This window comes from Nesoenas mayeri (genome assembly GCF_963082525.1).
Source record: "Nesoenas mayeri genome assembly, chromosome: 10".
In the NCBI taxonomy this organism is placed as follows: domain Eukaryota; kingdom Metazoa; phylum Chordata; class Aves; order Columbiformes; family Columbidae; genus Nesoenas; species Nesoenas mayeri.
The window spans coordinates 10,237,182-10,258,441 of NC_137560.1; the positions used below are offsets into that span (position 1 = coordinate 10,237,182).

Here is a 21,260-nt window from a genome sequence, read left to right on the forward strand (position 1 = left end):
ATGAAGGGCTCAGCTTGAAGGGAGTCTGGGTTTGACAGAGCACGGGGCTTTTGTGCAGTTGTAGAGCAGCACTCGGCTTCGGCGTTAGGAGACGGGCTCTGAGAAGATGCACGACACTGGGGAATCACGGCTTGACTACTATGTCTCTTATGTTCACTGCTATAGCGTAGGTCTATTCAGCTATTTTTCTGCATGCCTGTGTTCTTTTAGTAGTTCTTGCATTGTATTCTGTTCATATTGACCTCAGTTTATTTTTATGTTAAAGTGTTAACATAGTGTTGGGGTTTCTCGCTCTTTTTGCTTTTCTTTCCAATTAAATAAGAAGGTAGTAAAAACATGTTAATTATATACAGATGTAATGGTTTATGTGAACATTTTCAGAGTCACAGGCTTTCAGGATTCTACAGCTCTGAACACCTAAGTATTTAGACTCTGTATTTATGCTTTATTTCAGATCTAGTGAGTTTATAAAGCAATGTACTTAAATATCCATCATTCTTCTAAAATCTGTGAAACGAAACTTTCAAGTGTCTCTGCCATTTCCTGGTATCACTATAACATCTCAAAAAAGAGAGCATAGTGTATTTTACATCATTAGAAATACTGTATGTGATAGTGATTATTATTATTTAAATAAGGGTATTGTGCTTGCACTTCTGAAACTAAGCTTAAACTGCATCTATATGTAGGTTGCACCATACCTCAAAACGGGTGTGGGCCGAGTTTAGATATAGGGAAAATTATATTTTTGTAGTTCCAGTATTTATAAGCATTTAAATGTTTTTCTAGAAGTCATGACTCTGGAGTCTTACATTATACACAAAGTTCTTAATATAAGACATACATCTGAAATGGTGTTACTGTTTTTTGCATACTATAGATGTGGAAAATTAATTTAAAATCTATTTGGCATTTGTTAAAAGTAGTCTTTTAAAAATGTTTAACTGTTCAATGTTTTCATATTTAACTTTAAAATGTTTGATATTTTGGCATGAGGTGCTTTTCAAGCATCTTTAAGCTTTTCTCTCTAAATGACCAATTCAGAAATAGAGTTATTAGTCATATGATATTTTTTCTCACCGAGGGACTCCTGCAGCTCTATTATTTCAGCATTTAAAAGCCCACGTGTGTCATCTCAGTGCTGTCTCAGAGACAGGGGCGTTATTAATTGTCTCTTGAGATGCTATTTAGGACACAGCACTGGTGTATTAGTGCCTTGTGCCATCTTGAAAACACTGCAGGTGCCATTATGTCTCATAAAGCACAGCTGCACAGAATTATCATGTTAATTTGAAGTCATCTTGTGCATTTACAGGAAAGCCTATTTAAAGACATACTTGGGTTTATTATGTAATTATGTTGTTCAGTGCACAGTGTGTCACTGGTTTGGTAACTAACCATTAGACTGACACGTCTCATCTTTCTCATGCCTACAAGGAAAAAATTAAGCAAGGCATCAAAAATTAGATTTTGGAAAGAAAGTATCTGAATAATAAATAATTTATTTTGCAAACTTCTAGTGAAATCTCAAGGACAGAATTAGAGGCAATCAAACATATTAACATTAATCTCTTTTCTTCCTCTACTTCCAAGGAAAAAACTAACAAAACAGAAAAACCTGAGTAGAAACAACAGATGTTCTCTTGCTGAACAGCATGAATAATTCAGTGATGCAGTTTTGATCAATGTTATACCTATATAACAGGTGCCCAAATATCTCTTGCGTGTTTTATCTGTTCACTAGACCTTTTCGTCTTCTATTGTCTTTGATGAAAACAAAATATGCTAAAAGGTACAGGGTAAATGGACATAAACAGTAATACCTATGTGAGAGAAAAGAAGTATTTTTTTCAGTTACAGTCACATTAGGCAAAGACATTTGTATACAGATAATAATACTGCTCTCCATCAGATAGTTAGAGATGAACAGAACTGAACAATTTCTTGTTCTACAATATACTGGGGTTATTAAACACATTTTCTTAGACATGTGATCCACCTGACTGATTTAACAGCCTTGTGAACCAGACAGGTTTTCAGTCTGGTGAGCTGAGATGGATATATGATGGCAGAACTGGCCCCTTGTTTCTTGAAATTGTGTGACTTGTATATTGGTCCGTAAAAAATAGGAAATAAATCAAAATTTATTATTCACATTTCAACTTACTTAGGGAAAAATTTTAAAGTGTTTTTTTTCTGCTGAGGTGGCATAATATAGTCTTGAAGCTTCCTATAAGGAAAGGTGAGAATTCTATGGCCATGTGAAAATCTTCAGGAACTAAGAATCTGCCATTAAAAAAGTAGCATGTAAGAGAAACTAGAAAGAGCATGACCCTCATGGTAATCTTTACCAACCGAAGAAAATGTTATTAAAGTTCTTTCATCAATCTTTAGTGTCTACTTTTTCTGTTTGAAGAAAGTAAAGAGAGGATTTAGTTGTGATTTCCTCTGCAGCTCTGAGAAGCCATGCTTAAAACTGGGGGGAAATAGTTTTGTATAACACTCAGATTTGACTTTTTTTTTTTTAAAGTCCTTATAGCATGATGCTTCAGGAATGTGGCTAGTCTTGAATCATTATATCTTATAACAACAGAAGGTCTTTTAAAGTTCTATTAATACTTAGGGAAATAATTGCCTCTTAAGAACTTAAGCAGTTGTAGTGAAAAGAAACAAACACACCTCCGGCAAATGGAGACAAATCACTATCAAGGCTCTCTTATGAAATGTCATGTGTTTTTTCTGAGAGACAAAATAATCTCATATTTGAATGTAGTATTTTTTCAGACTTCACAAATGGAGGTCAGTGCCCTCTTGTGCATTATGATATCTCTAGGGTTCTTGCTGGGTAGACGATAATGGGCAACCTTATGTAGGGAAAAGAAGGAAAACCGTCTTCCCTGTAAACTAATGGACAGAAGTGGAGATGGTTGGTTTGATTTTTGTGTGTGTTCTTTTATTTAAGAGATACTTGGTTTGGTTTGGAAGTACTTGAAGGTAAAGTGGAATGTTTTGTCAGTCCATGCTACCTCTACAATCTTCAGAGAAGACATTCAATGTGGTTCAGTGGAGGGATTTCACTACTGACATATAAGTACCAATTCCTGTGTTTTTACATCAGCCACACCCCAGTGGTAGCTGACTGATCTAACGAAGGATTGTCTGATCAGTAAGAGCTCAGCCTGAGAACTTGTCTCACTCTGGAGTGCTCTCTTGTCATAAAAATAGTTCTTTAATACTTCTAGATTACACCAGGTAAAATGAAGCAGTACACAGGAGTAGTCATTTTAATGTTGGAGTTCATACAATTGTTGTAGGTAGTTCTGTTAGAGCAAATAAACTAAGGAATATTTTAATTCTGCAGGCAAATGTTGTTTCTGGAACCTGTGATTTCTATACTGGCTGTGAGTGAATAAAGCTGATCCGTTTAGTTTAGCTAACTTATACTTTTACATATGATGATCCAGGTTGTAGTCTTCTGCTGTTGAGTGTGTCATTGCAAGAGGTCTGTTACACGAAAATTAGTATTACCGAAGAGAGATGAGATTATAAAAGCTGCCTGCTTTCTCTTGGGTAAAGGAGGAGTAATTCACAGAGAAGTAAACCAGAAGTCAGTTGGAAATGTAATCAAAATGAAATTACTATTGAATATGCTGCTGCCAAACATGTGGCTTTTCTCAGCTTTTAGGCATGTATTTGTGGGACTTTGTCACAATTTGGCAGACAGTAGTTTTTGCCAGGCTTATAATTTATAATACTGCTGCCTGAGAGTGTTCACAGAAGGGCTCAGCTTGAAGGGAGTCTGGGTTTGACAGAGCATGGGGCTTTTGTGCAGTTGTAGAGCAGCGCTCGGCTTCGGCGTTAGGAGACGGGCTCTGAGAAGATGCACGACACTGGGGAATCGCGGCTTGACTACTATGTCTCTTATGTTCACTGCTATAGTGTAGGTCTATTCAGCTATTTTTCTGCATGCCTGTGTTCTTCTTTTAGTAGTTCTTGCACTGTGTTCTGTTCATATTGACCTCAGTTTATTTTTATGTTAAACTGTTAACGTAGCTTTGGGGTTTTTTCTTTGCAATTAAATAGGCAGGTAGTCAGTGTGAAATGCAAGTGGCTATTCTGACTAATGACTGAAGAACCAAAATAGAATAGTAACCCTCTGCTAAACAACTACTGCCTTTGTCGCTGCTAAATAAATAGAAGCCTTTGGTCTTCTCAAAATCTGTACCTTAAAGGGTTAATTTTACTTCCTGTTAGCACCTTACAAAATGATGACCTTAGCAAGCTTGCTAAAGTCTTGACTAGGCAATTTGCATAAGAAGTGGGAGAAAGCACAACGTATTCATGAAATGTATATTGTATATTAACTCACCAGTAAAGGATTTTTAGAGCCTTATTCAATTATAGCATAACTCTCAAATTTCATCCCTGAGGAAGAAAATATAATTGACAAATACCTGTAGCTAATATGATTAGTCAAGCACCATTTTCAGGAAGTCAAATAGTGGTGTGAGTGAAACCTGAAAAGGAGCGTAGTGTAAATCTACCCCATCAGGTACAAAGCTTTTTGCTTCATCTCTTTCTAGGTTCTGATTTCCCACACTGCATAAATGCCATTTTGCTCCCCCGCAAATCAACTATTTCCGTTTTGAGCTGAAACGCAACTGCCATGCTGTGGTGTACTCGAGGGGATGTGTGTGATAGGCAGCATGAGTGAGACCAAGCCGTGTTTGATGCCCTCCAAGGTCATTCTTCTTCTTCTGGAGGTGTGCAACACGCAAAGTTCATGCCACCCCACGGTGAGAAACACACAATGTCATGACATGGATTTACACCTCTGATGGGCTGGGACACCCTCGTCTGCATCAAAAAATGCAGAAAAATAATAAATCAGGCTTTTAGACCATAGTCAAGGATGGAGCCAAGTGCTGTACATGCTTATGAGTAGTGTGAGTGTAGTCTTAGTAAAGGGCTAAAGAAACAAATCTTCGATTTCTTCTGAACCTGAGAAGATTTTAAAAAGAGTTGGCAAGACCACGATTGTGTTTTTTGCTTCAGACCACAACAAACAGTTAAAACAGGAAAAAATATCTTTTTTGAAGTAAGGCCTATACAAAAGCATGGAATTCTTGGCCCTGAGTATGATCTCTGATTCCTCTCTGATGTGCAGGTCTGTCCTTGGCAGTTTCAGCATTATCCCTTTTCCTACAAGCTTGCGGAAGCAGGCTTGAGAGAAATATGAACTGATATATGCTGAGGTCTATGCTCCTGTAGCTAGGTGGTTTTTGGTCCTAAACTAAAGCTTTAAATCAAATATCAGCATATCACAGTGCAGTGCAGATGAGCTGGAATTATTTCACTGCTTTCTTTTCCATCTGAGCTCTGCTAAAACTGCTGTTGCTATAGCAAAGATCTCCTTGTGTTTCTTTTGTGGACACAGGCTGCAAACATGTTTGGAACATTAAATGCACATCTCATTGAAATGCATTTTATTATAATTCTTGCTGATTACTTATACTTTATTATAAGATGAATTTTACTTCCATAAGGTTCCACCATCAGTATCAATCTACACTGTCATAATACAGACACGATCACCTCAGCAGGCTTGTACTGGAATATAAGTCTTTTATTAATAACAACTAAAAAATGCATAGTAGGATGCATCCTCCATGGGTGTCAGGATACAAAAATTTGTTAACTGTCCTTTAAAATAAATTTACACACCTGTAATTAACGAACCAAAAAGAATTTGCATTCCTAATGTATTTTGATATTGTCATTGATTTAGGCAGGACTAAGGACACTGCATGATATTGGCCCTGAAATACGCCGAGCTATATCCTGTGACTTGCAAGATGATGAACCAGAGGAAAACAATCCAGAGGAGGAGGAAGATGTTTATAAAGTAATGTCAGAACACAGCTATGTGAATTGTTTTATTATATAATATGAGATTTAACAATGAACTTATCCCTGAATATGGAAGAATAATAATAAATCCCCTCAAGCCAGAGCAATATAAATATTTTATAAATAAGTCTATTTTATATGTATCTATAAAAAAAAAAATGGTATTACTGAGACACTTGCATCTCTTCATAAATTTAGGAAGCAGTTCCTGCAATGTGATTCTCCTGCCACTAATTCTTTCTCAGTAATTCTTATTTTTTTCTTAAGCAAATTCTAAGAAAAAGTGTGAACCTTCCCATCTCAAATTTTGATAATGGCAAGGTTAAACTAGAAGAGTCTTAACTCCTACCGTGGTAGATAGGAAGAAGAGAATGTGATTCTCTGCAGCCAGAGCACAACAGATATAGAGATGCGTATTTTAAAAAGAATGCCTGGAATTGCACAGAAGTCAGCTAAATATAAATGCCATTTCCAATTTCCTGTAAGGCATATCAATTAGAACCAGAGAAAAAAAACAGTTTAGTGTTTTTCTTTTACACTAGAGCTATTCAGTCTAATGGTGAACGTGTAAAGGTGGTATTATAATCAGGAGTGATCTGCAAACCATTTGTCAGCCAGCAAGAAAATGTAATTTTTCACAAGCATTTCAGAAGCAGCAAATGTAAGAGCATGCTTCTGCTGTAATTATGTCAGAAGCCCCATAGCTTGCTATTGTCCTTTGCAAAAAAAGAGGATGTGGCACTGGAGCCAGTGCTGCAGCAGCCATCAGTAGATGCATTTCTCTGCCAACCATCATTACCTCCTGTCTTCCCTAGACTGAGCTTCAGGACAGACTGCTGTCATCCAAGGCCCACTCCTGCCTAGACAGGGAGGCTACATGACCTGGGTCAGGTGTAAAAGACAGCTGCATGTCATAGTCATAACCTGGCACTTCATTCTCTCTTTCACCATCCATTACACTCTTCAGGGCTGGTAAAGGCTTACTACTCTTTCTTGTACCTCTGCAAGAAGGAAGAATGGGAGCACTGAAGGTTAACGTTACCTACCTGAGACATGCTTGCGAGCTGTTGCATGGCACTCCATCCTCTCTGAGTGACACCTGTTGCAAACCGATGCTCTGGGAGAATAGGAGAGAATTCCACTAAAGGGTTCCCAGTGATCAAGCAGACACATTCCTTTCTGATGAAGTTGGTGCATGTTCATGTATGGGGATCTAAGTTTCTCGTCCATAATAAAATATGGAGAAAGCTGGATGTCACATTCAGTTGTATGGAAAAAGAATAATGATCACAGCATAATGTTGATTTGTCTCTGAAATACAAATATTGTCACAGTCACAATCACATCTCTGTTGCTTCAGGAGATCCCATCTGAAGCATTGTAAAATTAGAACAATCACAGATTATTTGAATTGCTACTTTGGAGTGCATGTAGGAGAGAAAATTAAGTTACCACTGTCAAAGTATGTTCTTTTAAGGTATCTGATGTAAGTTTTTTTCTCTTCCCTTAAAACAGAGGAACGGTGCCCTCTTTGGCAACCACATTAACCATATTAGCCGTGACAGACGAGATTCATTTCAACAGATCAACACCACACACCGTCCCTTACATGTTCAACGGCCTTCAGTTCCATCTGCAAGTGATACTGAGAAAAATAAGTATCCTCAGGCAGGAAATTCTGTATACCACAATCACCATAATCACAACTCAGTAGGAAAGCATGTTCCAAACTCCACAAATGCCAATCTCAATAATGCCAACATGTCCAAAGTTGTTCATGGAAAACACATGAATTTTGGAAATCGTGAGCATAGATCTGAAAACGGTTACCATTCTTACTCCAGAACGGATCGTGAGAAGCGTAGAAGGCCAAGTAGTAGGAGGTAAACTTACAAATATGTATTTGTTTTAAAATAAAATTATATATTACAAATGCGCTATAAGAAAGCTTATGCTACATGAAACTGATTCGTATATTTAGCTTCATTTCTGATGTATGAAACGTACTTAAAATTATAGCTCTGATGTATGGGAAATGTAAATAACTTTAATAAGATTTGAAAGTAATTTTCTTTAAAGTGAAATTACTAGTCACAGCACAGACATTGTAATCACCAATGAATTTCTCTAAACTACCTGATTTTAAAATACCTTTCTCCTTATTTTCATGGCTTACCTGGTAGAACGCGCTACTATGAAACATATATTAGGTGAGTTGATACTGTTGATGTAACTGAAAAGGACAAAATAGTGGTTTGGGTTTGTTTGTTTGTTTTTCTCCTTTTCCTTTGTTGTACAGTACAATTTTCAAAAGTAACTGTATGACAATGCATATGCTTAATAACCTAAGTGATGATTTCTAAGTCAGATTTTCCTGCTGTCTTTTATAAAAGGATAAACTTCTGTTAAATTTCAAAATTATTTAAGGCCTTTTAAAAGTCCAGGCAGGCTCGTGCAGTTTCCAACAGACAAAGGATTATACATACCTGGTGGTAGCCCTAGTTTAAAATCGGCTTGCAAAGACTGGAAAAAACACTCAGTTTAGATTTGATAAATATTAATATGTACAGTTCCACTTATAGGGGACCCAAAATCTTTCCTGGTCTTCTGTCTGAATATTTTCTAAGACAACTTTTAAAAATTGGATATATTGTGGTATTTGAAGTGCATTGCTAAATGTCTATTCAGTAGTCGTTCTTAGTGTCTAGATTTGCATATCTGTTTCAAATTTTGCTAGGAATACTTCAATGAGTGCTCCTTCATATTTTGGCTATTTGGCAAACTTCAGACATTTGAGAGAGGCTGTGTTTCTTCAAACAAGTTAATATTCAAGTTAATATTTTCAAGTTAATATTTTGTAAAAGTGTCTTAAATGTATTTGACCTTATTGAGCTTCTCCATATTAATCATTTTCCTATTTGTAGCATAAGGAAATAAAGGGAGGTCATCTTTAAGAAACAGATAGTATAGTCATGTTCTGAACTGCAGTTCTATGCAATTTACTGTTACACCATATTCAGACAACAGAAGAGCTGTTAATGCTTATCTTATTTTTTTCTTTCCTTGGAAGCACGTTAAAAGAACTGTGTATAAAATATACGATTTATAAAAATAAAATATTAAAAAATATAAGTGTTTGCTACTTACAGATCTGACTCTGGTGATGTGCGTCGACCTACTATTTGCCGTGAAGAACGTGAGGTTCAAGACTATTGCAATGATGATCATTATTTGGGAGAACAGGAATATTTTAGTGGAGAAGAATATTATGAGGAAGACAGTATGTTGTCAGGAAGCAGGTGAGGATGTTTGCTAAACTGGGAAAAATCTTTCAATAAATTAGGTACATATCTGTAAAGGCTATACTAAGCACACTTACACTGAAAATGAAAGGAGTTAATGCTCCACAACTGCTGGCAAGTGAAATGGTGAATAGGAATAGTGTGTGTACCAAAGAGCTTTTGTATTTGGCATCAAGTGCTGACTTCAGCAAAACTTCTGTACTAAATTCAAAGGAAAGCACAAAGTTCCTTTGAACTGAGTATAAACTGGAAAATGCATAAACAAAAAAGCATTTCATTTATAAATAAAATTTCAAGTACAGCGAAAGAAGGATCAAGATCAGATAGAGGCATTTTTAGATTTTTAGGGGTCCTACATTTTAGCCTGTACTGGTTAGAATAACTTCATTAAAAATATAATTTGATACAAATTTTACCAGAGAACTTGCTATGTAACTATGTATATATGTATGCTTGCTATCTCAAAATCAGTTTGCATAGAGAATCTGGATTTTAAAATTGAGTCGTGTAACTATATCATGTAATGTTTGGGTATCTTGCTAGAGAAAGAGTAGATTTGAAAATCTGTGAGAAGAAATCTAATAGATCAATTTACAGAAACTCATGGAAATGTTTTCTTTATTGTATCTCGAATGCAGGCATGTATATGATTACCACTGTAGATACCACTGCCATGACTCAGATTTTGAGAGACCGAAAGGTTACCATCACCCACATGGTTTTTTTGAGGAAGATGATTCACAGATGTGTTATGATACAAAAAGATCTCCTAGGAGACGGCTGCTACCTCCAACACCAACACGTAAGTACATTAAGAACAATTTGTTTGCGAATCCAGAATTATGGAAATGTGTTCAGATACATTCCAGTTTAAAAAGGTTTCTTATTAGGTTGGATTTTGAACATATTTCTTGATTAATGTTGCTAGTGGATTATTGTGTATGGCAGAAATATCTGTCCATCCTGAGAGACTGCTCAGAGAATGTATGGATCTGAGTTTACAAGTCAATCTTTCTAATATCTCTTGCTTCACTCATCTAATAATATAAAAATAACAAATTTAACTGCCAGTTTTAACTTCATTTGATGAATGAAGAAAGAGCAAGGTAGAATGCAGCAGTGGGTTGCTTCACAACTTTGCTCAGGAGTTCCAGTCCATGTGCCCGTCACTCCCAGCCCAGCTGTGCGGTGCTGCGAGAGTCGCTGCCCTGGTCTCTGCAGGGACCCAGCTGCTGGCGCTGCCCCTGTCTCTCCTCACTCATGCTGCTGAACGACATTGTGATCAGTTCCGTTTGCATCTTCACCTCCAACTGTTTTATTGAACACTACAGACTGAAGTAGGATAATTTTCAGAAAAAAAGAGAGTCAAGAGTGAGCTTAGTGGTGCTTTGGTTTGGGGTTTTTTCCTTACTTTTGAAGTACTTTAGCTTTTTAACATGAGTTTCTCAAGTCCCTGTGAAAGATGAAAGTGTTATCCTAGGCTCAGCATCTTATTTCAGGCCCATATTGGTACTTTATTCTGCCATCTCAGGAATAATGCTTAATATTCCGTGTTTCTTCTGAGGGAGAAAATGTTTCCATTCGTGTTGTCAACTTTTTTTTCACTTGTTTCTTCAATTTTCATTTATTCTCCTCATTAGATCTTTGCCTTGGTTTCCCCTTATTACAAGCACAATATTGCTTTATCTGCATTTCTAAAAGCTCTATCTTGTAGTTTTGTTTTAGTATGTTCCAGGCCATACTGAGAGATTAGCAGTGCTAATCGTCTAGTGAAAGCAGGCACAGACTCAAAGCTCTTGGATTTTGGTCTTTGGCCTCTGACACTTCACAGAGAGGAAGCACTTGAGATTGTGAGGTATAAAATAAACCTTTTTCTAGGGCTAAAATAAAGACACTGGATTGATGCACAAGAAACAAAACTCAGCTCCATGCAGCCCCATGGTGTCCCTAAAGTACTGTGACACATGGAGTGGTCAGTGCAGCCTGGGCTGTTATGTGGGTCTTTGGATGATGCCGTGTAACCAGTGCCATCTGGACATGACAGTGCAGGATCATTTCTAGAAGAGTCTCCACATTTTGTCTGCTACAAGATGGATTGGCTTTCTAGCGAAACCAGAGTTGTCTTCCATTCTGATGATACTGGCAGCCTAAGTCACAGTCCATTGTGGAAGTGAGACTGTAAGGACCCTGCGGGTAGGGAAATGGGGTTTGGTCCTTTCCTGTCTCAAACACTCTAAAGGAAATGCAGGTATAGATTTTAAAAATACGTTTCAGATAAAAGTGTTATGGGCTCATTATGCAATGTGTGAAGTACAGTTTCAAGCTGTTTAAAGCTACAGAAAGCCGTAATAAAGGGCAGCAGCTAAATATATTATTATATAACAAAGAAAAGATTCTCCAGCAATACTGTCAGTGTTGGATCCTCACTTTTGGCACTCAGCTCCTTACAACAGGACTAGTAATGCTGTCTTCTACTTGGCTTTCTGACTTTAAGGGTTACAGATAAAAAAAGCAGAAAGATGAGTCTTGCACTGTAGAGGGTAAATAACTCAGATGACTGACAGTGAAGTGTACAGAGAGCTGCTGGCTCTCTTCCAGTGGCAGAAGGAAAAGACATCAGACAAAGAGAAGACTGTGAAAGGAGACTTCCGTACATCTTTCTACAAGATTTTACGATAGCAGAGGAATTTTAGGCCAAAGAAATAGATGGATGCTTTGTATATCCATTCCATACATTGCAGGAGAGCAACTGTCTTCTAAAAATCCTCTGGAGTCTTCCCATGCAAGTGTTGCGAGGAGAGGGCTGAAGGTTTCCTCTGATTGCAGCCTTTGGGATTCATTTAACTTTTCTGATAAAGTTTTTGTGACAGTATTAAGCAGACATTTCTTTAGAGGAAGCATACACTTTTTCTCTCACGTACCAGAGCCTAGATAAATGTGCTAGATAAGAGGTATTCGATACACCCTAGGATAAAAGTTCTGATGTAAGTTGTGTAAGGCTAATGTAGGAAGTCCTTTGACTTACACCAGTATAATGTTAGAAGAGCACAGTCAGAACTTATATATTTAATGTTCAGGAACACTCAGCAGATTTTAAAAGAATCTCAAGCCTTTTATCTGTAACTAGTGTATGGGCTCTTTGGCCTGTGGAGAAAGACTTGTTGTTTTACATTAAAAAAAAAAAAAGAAAAAAGAAAAAAAGAAAAAAGAATTAGACTGCACCAAACAGTTTTTGAAGCATCAGGATTCAGTCCAAGTTAATATAGCATACAGTGCTTTGGCTGAGTACGGTAGTTCTGTAGTTGGTAAATTGAGCTCTGTGCCAAGCTCCCTGGAGGTTTTTATACCCAACTCATCACCACAGTATTTAAGCAACTTCTAGAAGTGAGAACTGAGAAATTATTAAGATGTTCTTTTGGATTTTTTCCTGGGGAGACACATATGCAAAGATGTGTTTTAGATGAGGGGAGTTTTCGGTTTGCTTTTTATTCATTTTGGTATTGGGACATGTAGCATTTGCTAGGTTCAGGAGCTAAGGCTTACATTCCTATATTTAGATTTACCATTGAGACAATGGAAAGAGACACAAAGTTTGTATTAGGTGGACTGAATCACCTCTTGGAAGTGCCTCCTTTAGACCCATGGCTCTGTAAGGAACCTTGATTGTTAGTATCCAGCACTGTCTGGTGAAAACTATGAGGAATCCTAAGTCTACGGCACTTAACTCTTCAATTCTGTTCACAACATTCTTTGCATTGGGAAAAAAGATAGCGAGAATAGTTTCAATAGAGCACAACCTTCTGTCATTGCTTTGTACAGTCAGGCTCTTTCCAATTTTCCACTATGGTGCTCGCATCTGTGAGGATGTACCTGGATTACAGCTGCTGTTCAGTGTCCAGGTTTTCTTCCCACTGAAGCCAAGACAGAGGAATGATACACATGCACTGCTTCCCATTGTTCTGCAGGCTTTCACCAACATCTTGATCCAGTTTAGATTTGTATTTTTTCCTTTCTAGCATTTATATGAATAATAACAGTAGAGACCATGGCTTATCATTGTCACGACAGAATAAACATCAGGAATTGACAACATGAGTCCACTTTGAATTGAATATGGTTTTTCACATTGCACGTTACTTCCAAGGAACTGGGGATTTGGTATTTCCTTTGGGAAGTCTGGTTCATTAGAATGAAGAGGTTAAAACCATGGGGATGAAAGAAACTCTTTTTGTAACTATTTGCAGCAGTCTACAGCAAAACTCCAAAGTTAAGTGTCTGAGCCAGTCTGCTGTGTAACACAAGCTCGCTTTGTGAAACAGCTGCTTCTAATTCTCTCATGTTAGGCTGCTCGTATGGGTTTCATCTATGACTGCATTTACTTCTTTATTTTATAACCAGCTGCTTGCTTCTCTTAGCACAACTTATTTCTTACTGAGGAACATGTATTTGTGTGATAGTTGACTCACATTGGAATTCTGGAAATAATAGTCTTTGAGAAAAAGTTTTTTATTTTCCTAATGAATTATGGTTTTCCTGTAGCAAATAGACGATCTTCCTTTAACTTTGAATGCCTCCGCCGACAAAGCAGTCAAGATGACATACCGCTCTCTCCTAATTTCCACCATCGCACTGCTTTACCGCTTCACTTAATGCAACAGCAGGTAAACACAAAATCTCATTTAACTAATAATGAATTACATCTTTCCAGGTTCTCTATCGTACTTCTGCCTTTCACTGTGGTTTGAAACAGTACTAGTGTGTTATGTAGTTTGGCTGTGCACAGCTTCTAGGCCAAGTGTGGGCTTGTAGTTGCTAGACACAAGGCTTCTCAAACATAGACCTACAAAACATGTAAATTGAGTAGCTTGCCCCTATGACTCTTTAAGTGTCCACAATGAGTCAGGATGCCTTAAGGAGTTTCAAGCGGGACTGCATAATGTGGCAGCTGTCAGTTAGTCTTTGCCTATGCAGTTACTCAGCTCCATTTGTGAGAATTTGCAAGTACAACACACGCTATGGAAGCTCAGTCCCCAGCCCTGACATGGCCCTGAGAAGACAGCAGTTTCCACTGCCTGCAGACACCATCCAGGACGACTGGAAGATGCTAACAGCTTCCTAGCCTGTCCCTACAGGACAGAAAGAATGTTTCTGCACTTTGCTTTCCTTGTTTAATTTATTATCTAGCAATTCCTTTTATTTATTAATGCTAATATGAAGATTTTGTGATTCAAATAATAACAGGAAAAATGCCATTTTATCCTGTCAGTTTGCTAATTTCAGTCCTATTCCTCCTTTACATGACTGTTATACATCAGAAAATGTTAACTTTGCATAACTGCTGCCTGAACAATTGGTTTGAACTAACTGCTGAAATGAGAAATGAGTATGGCTGAGGCATTTGAAATCACTAACTCCTAAATTTCTTCCCCTTACCAGGTCATGGCTGTCGCAGGTCTGGATTCCAGCAAAGCTCATAAACATTCACCAAGTCGTTCAACGCGTTCCTGGGCTACCCCACCTGCCACCCCTCCCAACAGGGACCGTACCCCATATTACACACCTCTAATCCAGGTTGATAGGGCTGAATCTACAGAGCATATGAATGGTAGCCTGCCATCCTTGCACAGGAGCTCGTGGTACACGGATGACCCTGATATTTCCTACCGAACATTTACACCAGCCAATTTAACTGTACCTAATGACTTTAGACATAAACATAGTGACAAGCAGAGGAGTGCAGACAGTTTGGTAGAAGCGGTGAGTATTACAGAAACCTCTGAAGTATCCAAGAGTGTCTGTCTCTTCAGGTTTTTTTGTTTGCTTTAAACACCATACCATTCAGTCCACATTATCTCTCTGAAAATGTAATATTTTCAGTTTCAAAGCCCAAAACTGGTTTTAGGTAAAGACAGGGGGATTTATTTATTGATAGTTGTCATGCAGTAAAGGATTTCTATGGAATCCAAACCTTAGCGTTAATGTGTCAGAGAACAGGAGAGATTCCAAAGAGCTTTGAAATTAAATTTAAGTTTTTTAGATAAGGATTTGTTACAAAGTGTCCTTCCACAATGGCTGATAGGGAAGAGATTATGCATATGCATGCTGTTTCTATAGAAATATATCACCATTTTCACAGTAATCTGAATAAAAGTACAAGAGGTCTATGAATCAACTTACTAAATGCAACTACAAGGGTTGATTTGTAGGTGTACTAAAGAATGTTAAGAATTCCCCGTTATATTAACAAATATTTGAAGATAAAGAATATTTAGCTTTTCTGAATCATAGTTGCTGTTCTTGCTTCCATCTGTCACTTCTTTTTTATTGCTTTGAGCTAAACAATATACTTCATTAAATTTTATTTGCAAATGGGACTTCAGCATCTTTCTTCCATGTACTCTAAAGTACTGAGAACATATCTAGAATTCTATGTTTCAGGCAACTATTTTAATTGTACCATACATTAACTATATTAACTGTTGTCTTTAGTGTATCAGCCTAATGATTGACGTTTATCAAAGACTACTGCCATATTTCTAAAGAGAAAAGTCAGATGTATTGCATTATCAGTTATGTTACCACATAGCTGATACAATGTGTTTTGGAGCCATTTGGTTGTTGATTTGATTGTTCTTTGCCCAGGCAGTTTTACTGTGGGTTGCCATAGTGATTCCATGGGCTTTCTAGTGTTTTCCACAAATGAGAAGTGTTGCTATGGTTGAATGGTTGGACTTGATGATTTTGAGGGTCTCTCCCAACCAAAATGTTCTATGATTCTGTGTCTTGTCTGTTCTGTAATTCCACCGTATCTCTCATTCTCTCCTCTCCATCTGCCAGGTACTTATATCTGAAGGCCTAGGAAGGTATGCAAAGGACCCTAAATTTGTTTCAGCTACGAAACACGAGATTGCTGATGCTTGTGACATGACTATTGACGAGATGGAAAGTGCAGCAAGTAATCTTCTCAATGGAAATATTAGCAATGGGACCAATGGGGATATGTTTCCCATTTTAAGCAGACAAGATTATGAACTTCAAGATTTTGGTCCTGGCTACAGTGATGAAGAACCAGAAATGGGACGATATGAAGAAGATTTAGCTGATGAAATGATATGCATTACGAGCTTATAGTATTTAACAAGGAAAATGATTTTAATAACAGAAAAAGTGCCTCATAGTTTAAAGATGCTAGGCACTAGCTGGAGTGAAGTTTTGTACAAGTGATGTCACACCTCAAGGAAGCCATAACTAATAAATTGATTATCTCCAGGTTGCTGAAATGTGATCAGAGCTGCAGTACGTCAAGTCTCCTCCCACAGAATCTTCGGTTCTTCTGTAGGAATAAGGTTATTTTGAAACAGGCAGATTGTGACAATCAGTTTTTTGAGGGCTATAGTGGGATTCTGAGGTGTAATATCTTGCCTGTCTTTCAGCTTTGTGCTGCTGTCCTTCATGATAGAGCAGGATTTTGTCAATGAAAATGTCTATAAAAGTCCAGCACAAAATTGTGTGGGAAACAGCAACACGAGTGATGACAACCAATAATGTCATTACCTCAGTACTCAATAGCATATCAGCAACCCGCTGCATATCCATTCTAACATTGTTTTCAAACTTGCCTCCCGATTTCTTTTCTTAATGCTCTTCTAAAACACAGTTTGTCAGGCTCTACCTGTTAGAGATCATTGGAAAAAGAAATTATATAAAGAATAATCTGTCATATGTAACACCAGTTTACATAGGAATATATCATTCAGATAGTCTGTTTTATGACTATCACATTAAGGGCAAAATATACTGGAATAATTGCATTCTTACTAATGCACTTGCAACCAGGTTATAGTAGAACTAGATAAGATAGTTTGCTAAAAGTTATATAGTAGAAATTATTGTAAATGAATTGTAATATACAATGATTTGTATTTGTAAAGAGATGTTCTATATTTTGTAATTATTGTACCGTAATTGAACTGCAGCAATATTTATGGACCCTAATTATTGTAACTCTCCACAGAATTCTAGATATAAGTATTTTTACTTGGAATATATAGATCTATAGCATAAATATTTAACTAGAGCCACCTCTCAGTGTAAATCTCTTTTTGGGATAAAGTGTCAAGTTTGAACTTGGCAACAGAACAGATTTTTTTTTTTTTAATAATTGAGTCAAATGAATCTCTCTGCATAAGGGATGCACAGTCGACTATTTACAGTCTTATACTTGGAAAGGTAAAAGATTTAAAGTTATTTTATCTTTTTTTGATTGACAAATAAGCTGTAATTTTATTTTTGTATTAATCCCATGCTAAAAATAAATATTAAAATACTTTAGAAATTGGCAAGTTCATGCCAGGATATCACTGGTCATGAGACAATTAGTTTTGACATAGTGTATTACCTACATACCCTACTTTGATGGGAAACATCTCGGGCAGAAATTATTTCACAGGTGAATGAAAATGTTTTACTTCTGTACTACTTACTGTGCTTGGAAAGAAAAGAAATATGATAAAGTGATTCTTCACAGAACCAAAAACCTTGATTATATAAGAAGTATACAATTTTATTGCCTCTACCTTTCTTTTGTCCTATGTGTACTACTTCAAAGATTTATTTTTATGCAATCAAGAGAGGGCTTAGATATTGTTCACAATGCAGTAAAACCCTAAAATGACTTTGAGGCTAATACAACCTTGGAGGGAAATAAAAAAATACTGAAAGCTACTGTCTATTTTGTTAGCACTGGATAACAATGACTTGTTGTAACAAGTTATCTTATCAGGTTTTACCTGTAGTTCATATGCTTGATAGCAATCCAGTTCACATTTTTACAAATGTGATGTTTAAAACATGTCAATAAACATTTTGTACATAATGACAGTTTCCTATGAATAGCTTACAGACTTCCTCTGAAATCATTCTTATTTCAAATGCCAGGATAAGAACCTAGAGGTTTGTAAATTATTTCTTGACCTACATCATTTTGTATTAAAAAAAAAAAATGCAAAATGTTCTTCAAAATAAAACTGTGTAATAATTTTATTATACTTGGGATTTCTTTTACGAATAGTTTTTCACCACAAAGCTCAAAAAGTTAAATTCTGTTTGCACTATTTGGAGAATGGGAGTGAAGGTGTGGAATTCAATCATCAGCCTCCACTATCCTAGTGGGAAAGTCTCTTAGGAATGATTGCTGTTAACTGAACAAAGCAATTGGATTATTTGTATGGAAAGGGGTACTGTTACTTTCCTGCTATCTAGGAGACTATTCCCTAGATACAGATCTGTGGAAACAAGTAGGTAAATTTGACTCAAATCCCCTAAAACCTCAAAACGACTCTTCCATGCTGTCTGCCAGGAACTGCTTGGGTAGGTTACCCAGCAGTTGTTGCTTTGTTCCACTTCCCAGCTCACAGAAACAAACCTGGAGACCAACATGGAGCTTTCTGGATCTGGTACCACTGTGAAATGACAATGAGTAGTTTTCCAAGTTCCACCTACTGTGGTATACCCACTTCTGAAAACCACCTTTAAGGCATCGGAAGATGAACATTAAGAAAAAAAAAAAAAGGAAAAAATCTCATATCAGGTTATTTAGCTGCATGGACTTTTGCTGGCACATCAAATTTGGCAGATTGATCTGGACAACAATTCTTTTAGTTATTTATGCAAGGAGACAGAAAACAATATGCTGACTTCACTGTATTGTCTTGCTAGTATGGTTAGTCCATAGTTTTCAGTAGTCTGAGAGACTCTTTAGAGCAGATATTTTATGCGAAAACAGTCCTTACAAAAATAAATCATAAAAGAAATTCACTTACAAACCATGTTCTATATAGTTAATGGTGTACGGGAGAACATATATATGTGAATCCATACAATACATGTTCAATTTTATTACAGAAGTATATGGAAAAAAGTAATCAACATATGCACAACTACATGGTAATTGGCACCCTTAAAATATTGCAAATCATAGTAATTACTCAACACAGAAAAACTAAAAGTTATCTCAACAATTAAGGCATATTTCATGAGTTTTCAGATTTGTATATAAATGCATATAATGACAGAAAACATTAGTAAAGAAAGTCTTTTACAGTGAATTCACTGACAAACTGAATATATAAAAAATATTCATATTTGAACACTTTTTTGGAGCTTGGATGACAGCAGAACAGAGGCTAAAAATCATAATATTATAGTAATATATGCTTGTGTTCTCTCTACAGTAACTCTTAATTTTATCTATAATTTTAAAATGTATGAATGCTTTTATTATTCCCCAAAATAAGTTTCTGTGTTTATTTTATAGAAAATGCATGCTCCAAGCCCACGTTCCAGTTTTCCAGTGTTTATTTATCTACCTCATTTGATTGTAGACTTATTTGAAATCAAGACACTTGGAAAGGATTTTAAGCTGCAGAAACATCAAAAGTTCTGGTGCACAAAACCTTGAGTGGCCTTACATAAATGAAACATAATGTAGTTCTGGAAATACTGCTATTTTCTGCTTGTTTTAACAGCGCTTCTCATGCTAAAGCAACTTGAACTGAAATATGTGTACAAAAGAAATATTGTTGGTCACTTTTCTTTCTTAATCTCATTGTTCCCAGCCAGAGACCTTCAGTTGTGTCGGCAGCATCTGCAGTTAAGCTATTCCCGTGGCACTGCTGGTTCAAGCCATGCTGGCAGGTCTAGTAACTTCCAAATTCTTAAATAGCTTTTAGAGTTCACTGGTTTTGAATACATAACGTAGCATCATCTGTGCATTTATAGAAAAATTACTATCTGTGTAGAACTGGGGATAATATTCAGTCAGACACTGCATTATTTTGTTAAGTAAAATTCTGGAATTATCAGCCTGTGCTCTCCAATCCAGTAAGGTATAAAAGATGGTTCATTTTATCTAGCAGACTGCCAGTGCTCCAGAGAGCACATTAGAATATCTTGTACCTGTTCTAAAGGTCCCTTGGCAAACTTTACTCTGCCAGCACAATTTTAACAGGAATTTGGTATCAGCAAAACCAGATACAATGCAGGAGAAAATAATGGTAGCTTCTTGTTACCTTAAGATTTCCCCAGGGCAACAAAACTTTCAAATACCTGAGCCATTTCTTTAGCACTGTATCAAAGGAATGTCATAAAGGAGCCTCAATATTCTATAGCAATGAGGCCTAAATTAATAAAGCAACTGCAGTTCACAGCAATGAAAATACTGTTCAGAAGGGGAGGAATTTGCAAGGTGTCTGTGTTTAGAACTGCAAGAAAATATTATGATGTTTGAGACGAAATGGGTGATTATCTGAGTGCACAATGCAGCGATGTGTACATGAACAAGACACACGTGCTGTCTGGCATGTGTCCCTAACCTTGCTGTTTCCTCATCGTTTAGAGTTGTCGTCACGGCAGTGGCAGCTCTGTGCGTGTCCAGCAATGAGCTACGTAAGAGAGCGGCCAGTGACCCCCCTGCAGATGCATAATAACAATTCCCACCTTGCATGCCTGGAGTGAAAACCCACGCTGTAAATCTGCAAATGCAGGAACTTCAGTATTTTGTCTTTCCAAATTGCTCCCCTCTCAACTGCACAGGACTGTGGTAAGTCTCACGAGTATATGTCACTCTGAGTATCCTAATATTTTATATTCCAGAGACACTAAGATACCTGCTGAATACCTTTAAATGAAAATCCCAAAAGCGCAGGTGCTAAAAACCTATTTGCCATTAAAGGTACACCACACACAGTTCATGCTTTCCCCAAATGCACAGTTGCATCAGATGAATTGTCTTATTAACACAACTAATCAATCACGTGTGACTTAAAATACTCTTGCAATTCCTCTCATTCCAAAAGAATGCATTGCATACATAGAAAGGATTTACCTGTCTCCTTCTGGAGCAGAGTTGACTGCTGTCATATTCCATCTTCATTATTTTTGTTTGTCTTTACGCAGATATTCTACTGAATTGATCCTTTCTCTCTGGTAGCAGCAGGGCTACCACTGCCTTGCAGCCAGCAGCACCAGGTAGAAATATCTGTCTTAAAC

The 21,260-nt window shown here is 37.0% G+C and overlaps 1 protein-coding gene across 1 annotated transcript in view; it reads left to right on the plus strand.

Annotated features, from left to right (window-relative positions):
- CACNA1D (calcium voltage-gated channel subunit alpha1 D) overlaps positions 1-16,343 on the plus strand; it is a gene marked incomplete at its 3' end in the record, with an annotated part of 171,437 nt that extends 155,094 nt beyond the window's left edge. Inside the window, exons 43-50 of the mRNA XM_080350654.1 lie at positions 5,789-5,905; positions 7,426-7,793; positions 8,094-8,120; positions 9,060-9,209; positions 9,851-10,014; positions 13,752-13,873; positions 14,649-14,969; positions 16,050-16,343. Of these exons, the coding sequence (XP_080206780.1) occupies positions 5,789-5,905; positions 7,426-7,793; positions 8,094-8,120; positions 9,060-9,209; positions 9,851-10,014; positions 13,752-13,873; positions 14,649-14,969; positions 16,050-16,343 (1,563 nt within the window). The remainder of the gene's footprint in view (positions 1-5,788; positions 5,906-7,425; positions 7,794-8,093; positions 8,121-9,059; positions 9,210-9,850; positions 10,015-13,751; positions 13,874-14,648; positions 14,970-16,049) is intronic.
- Between the last annotated feature and the right edge of the window lie 4,917 nt (positions 16,344-21,260).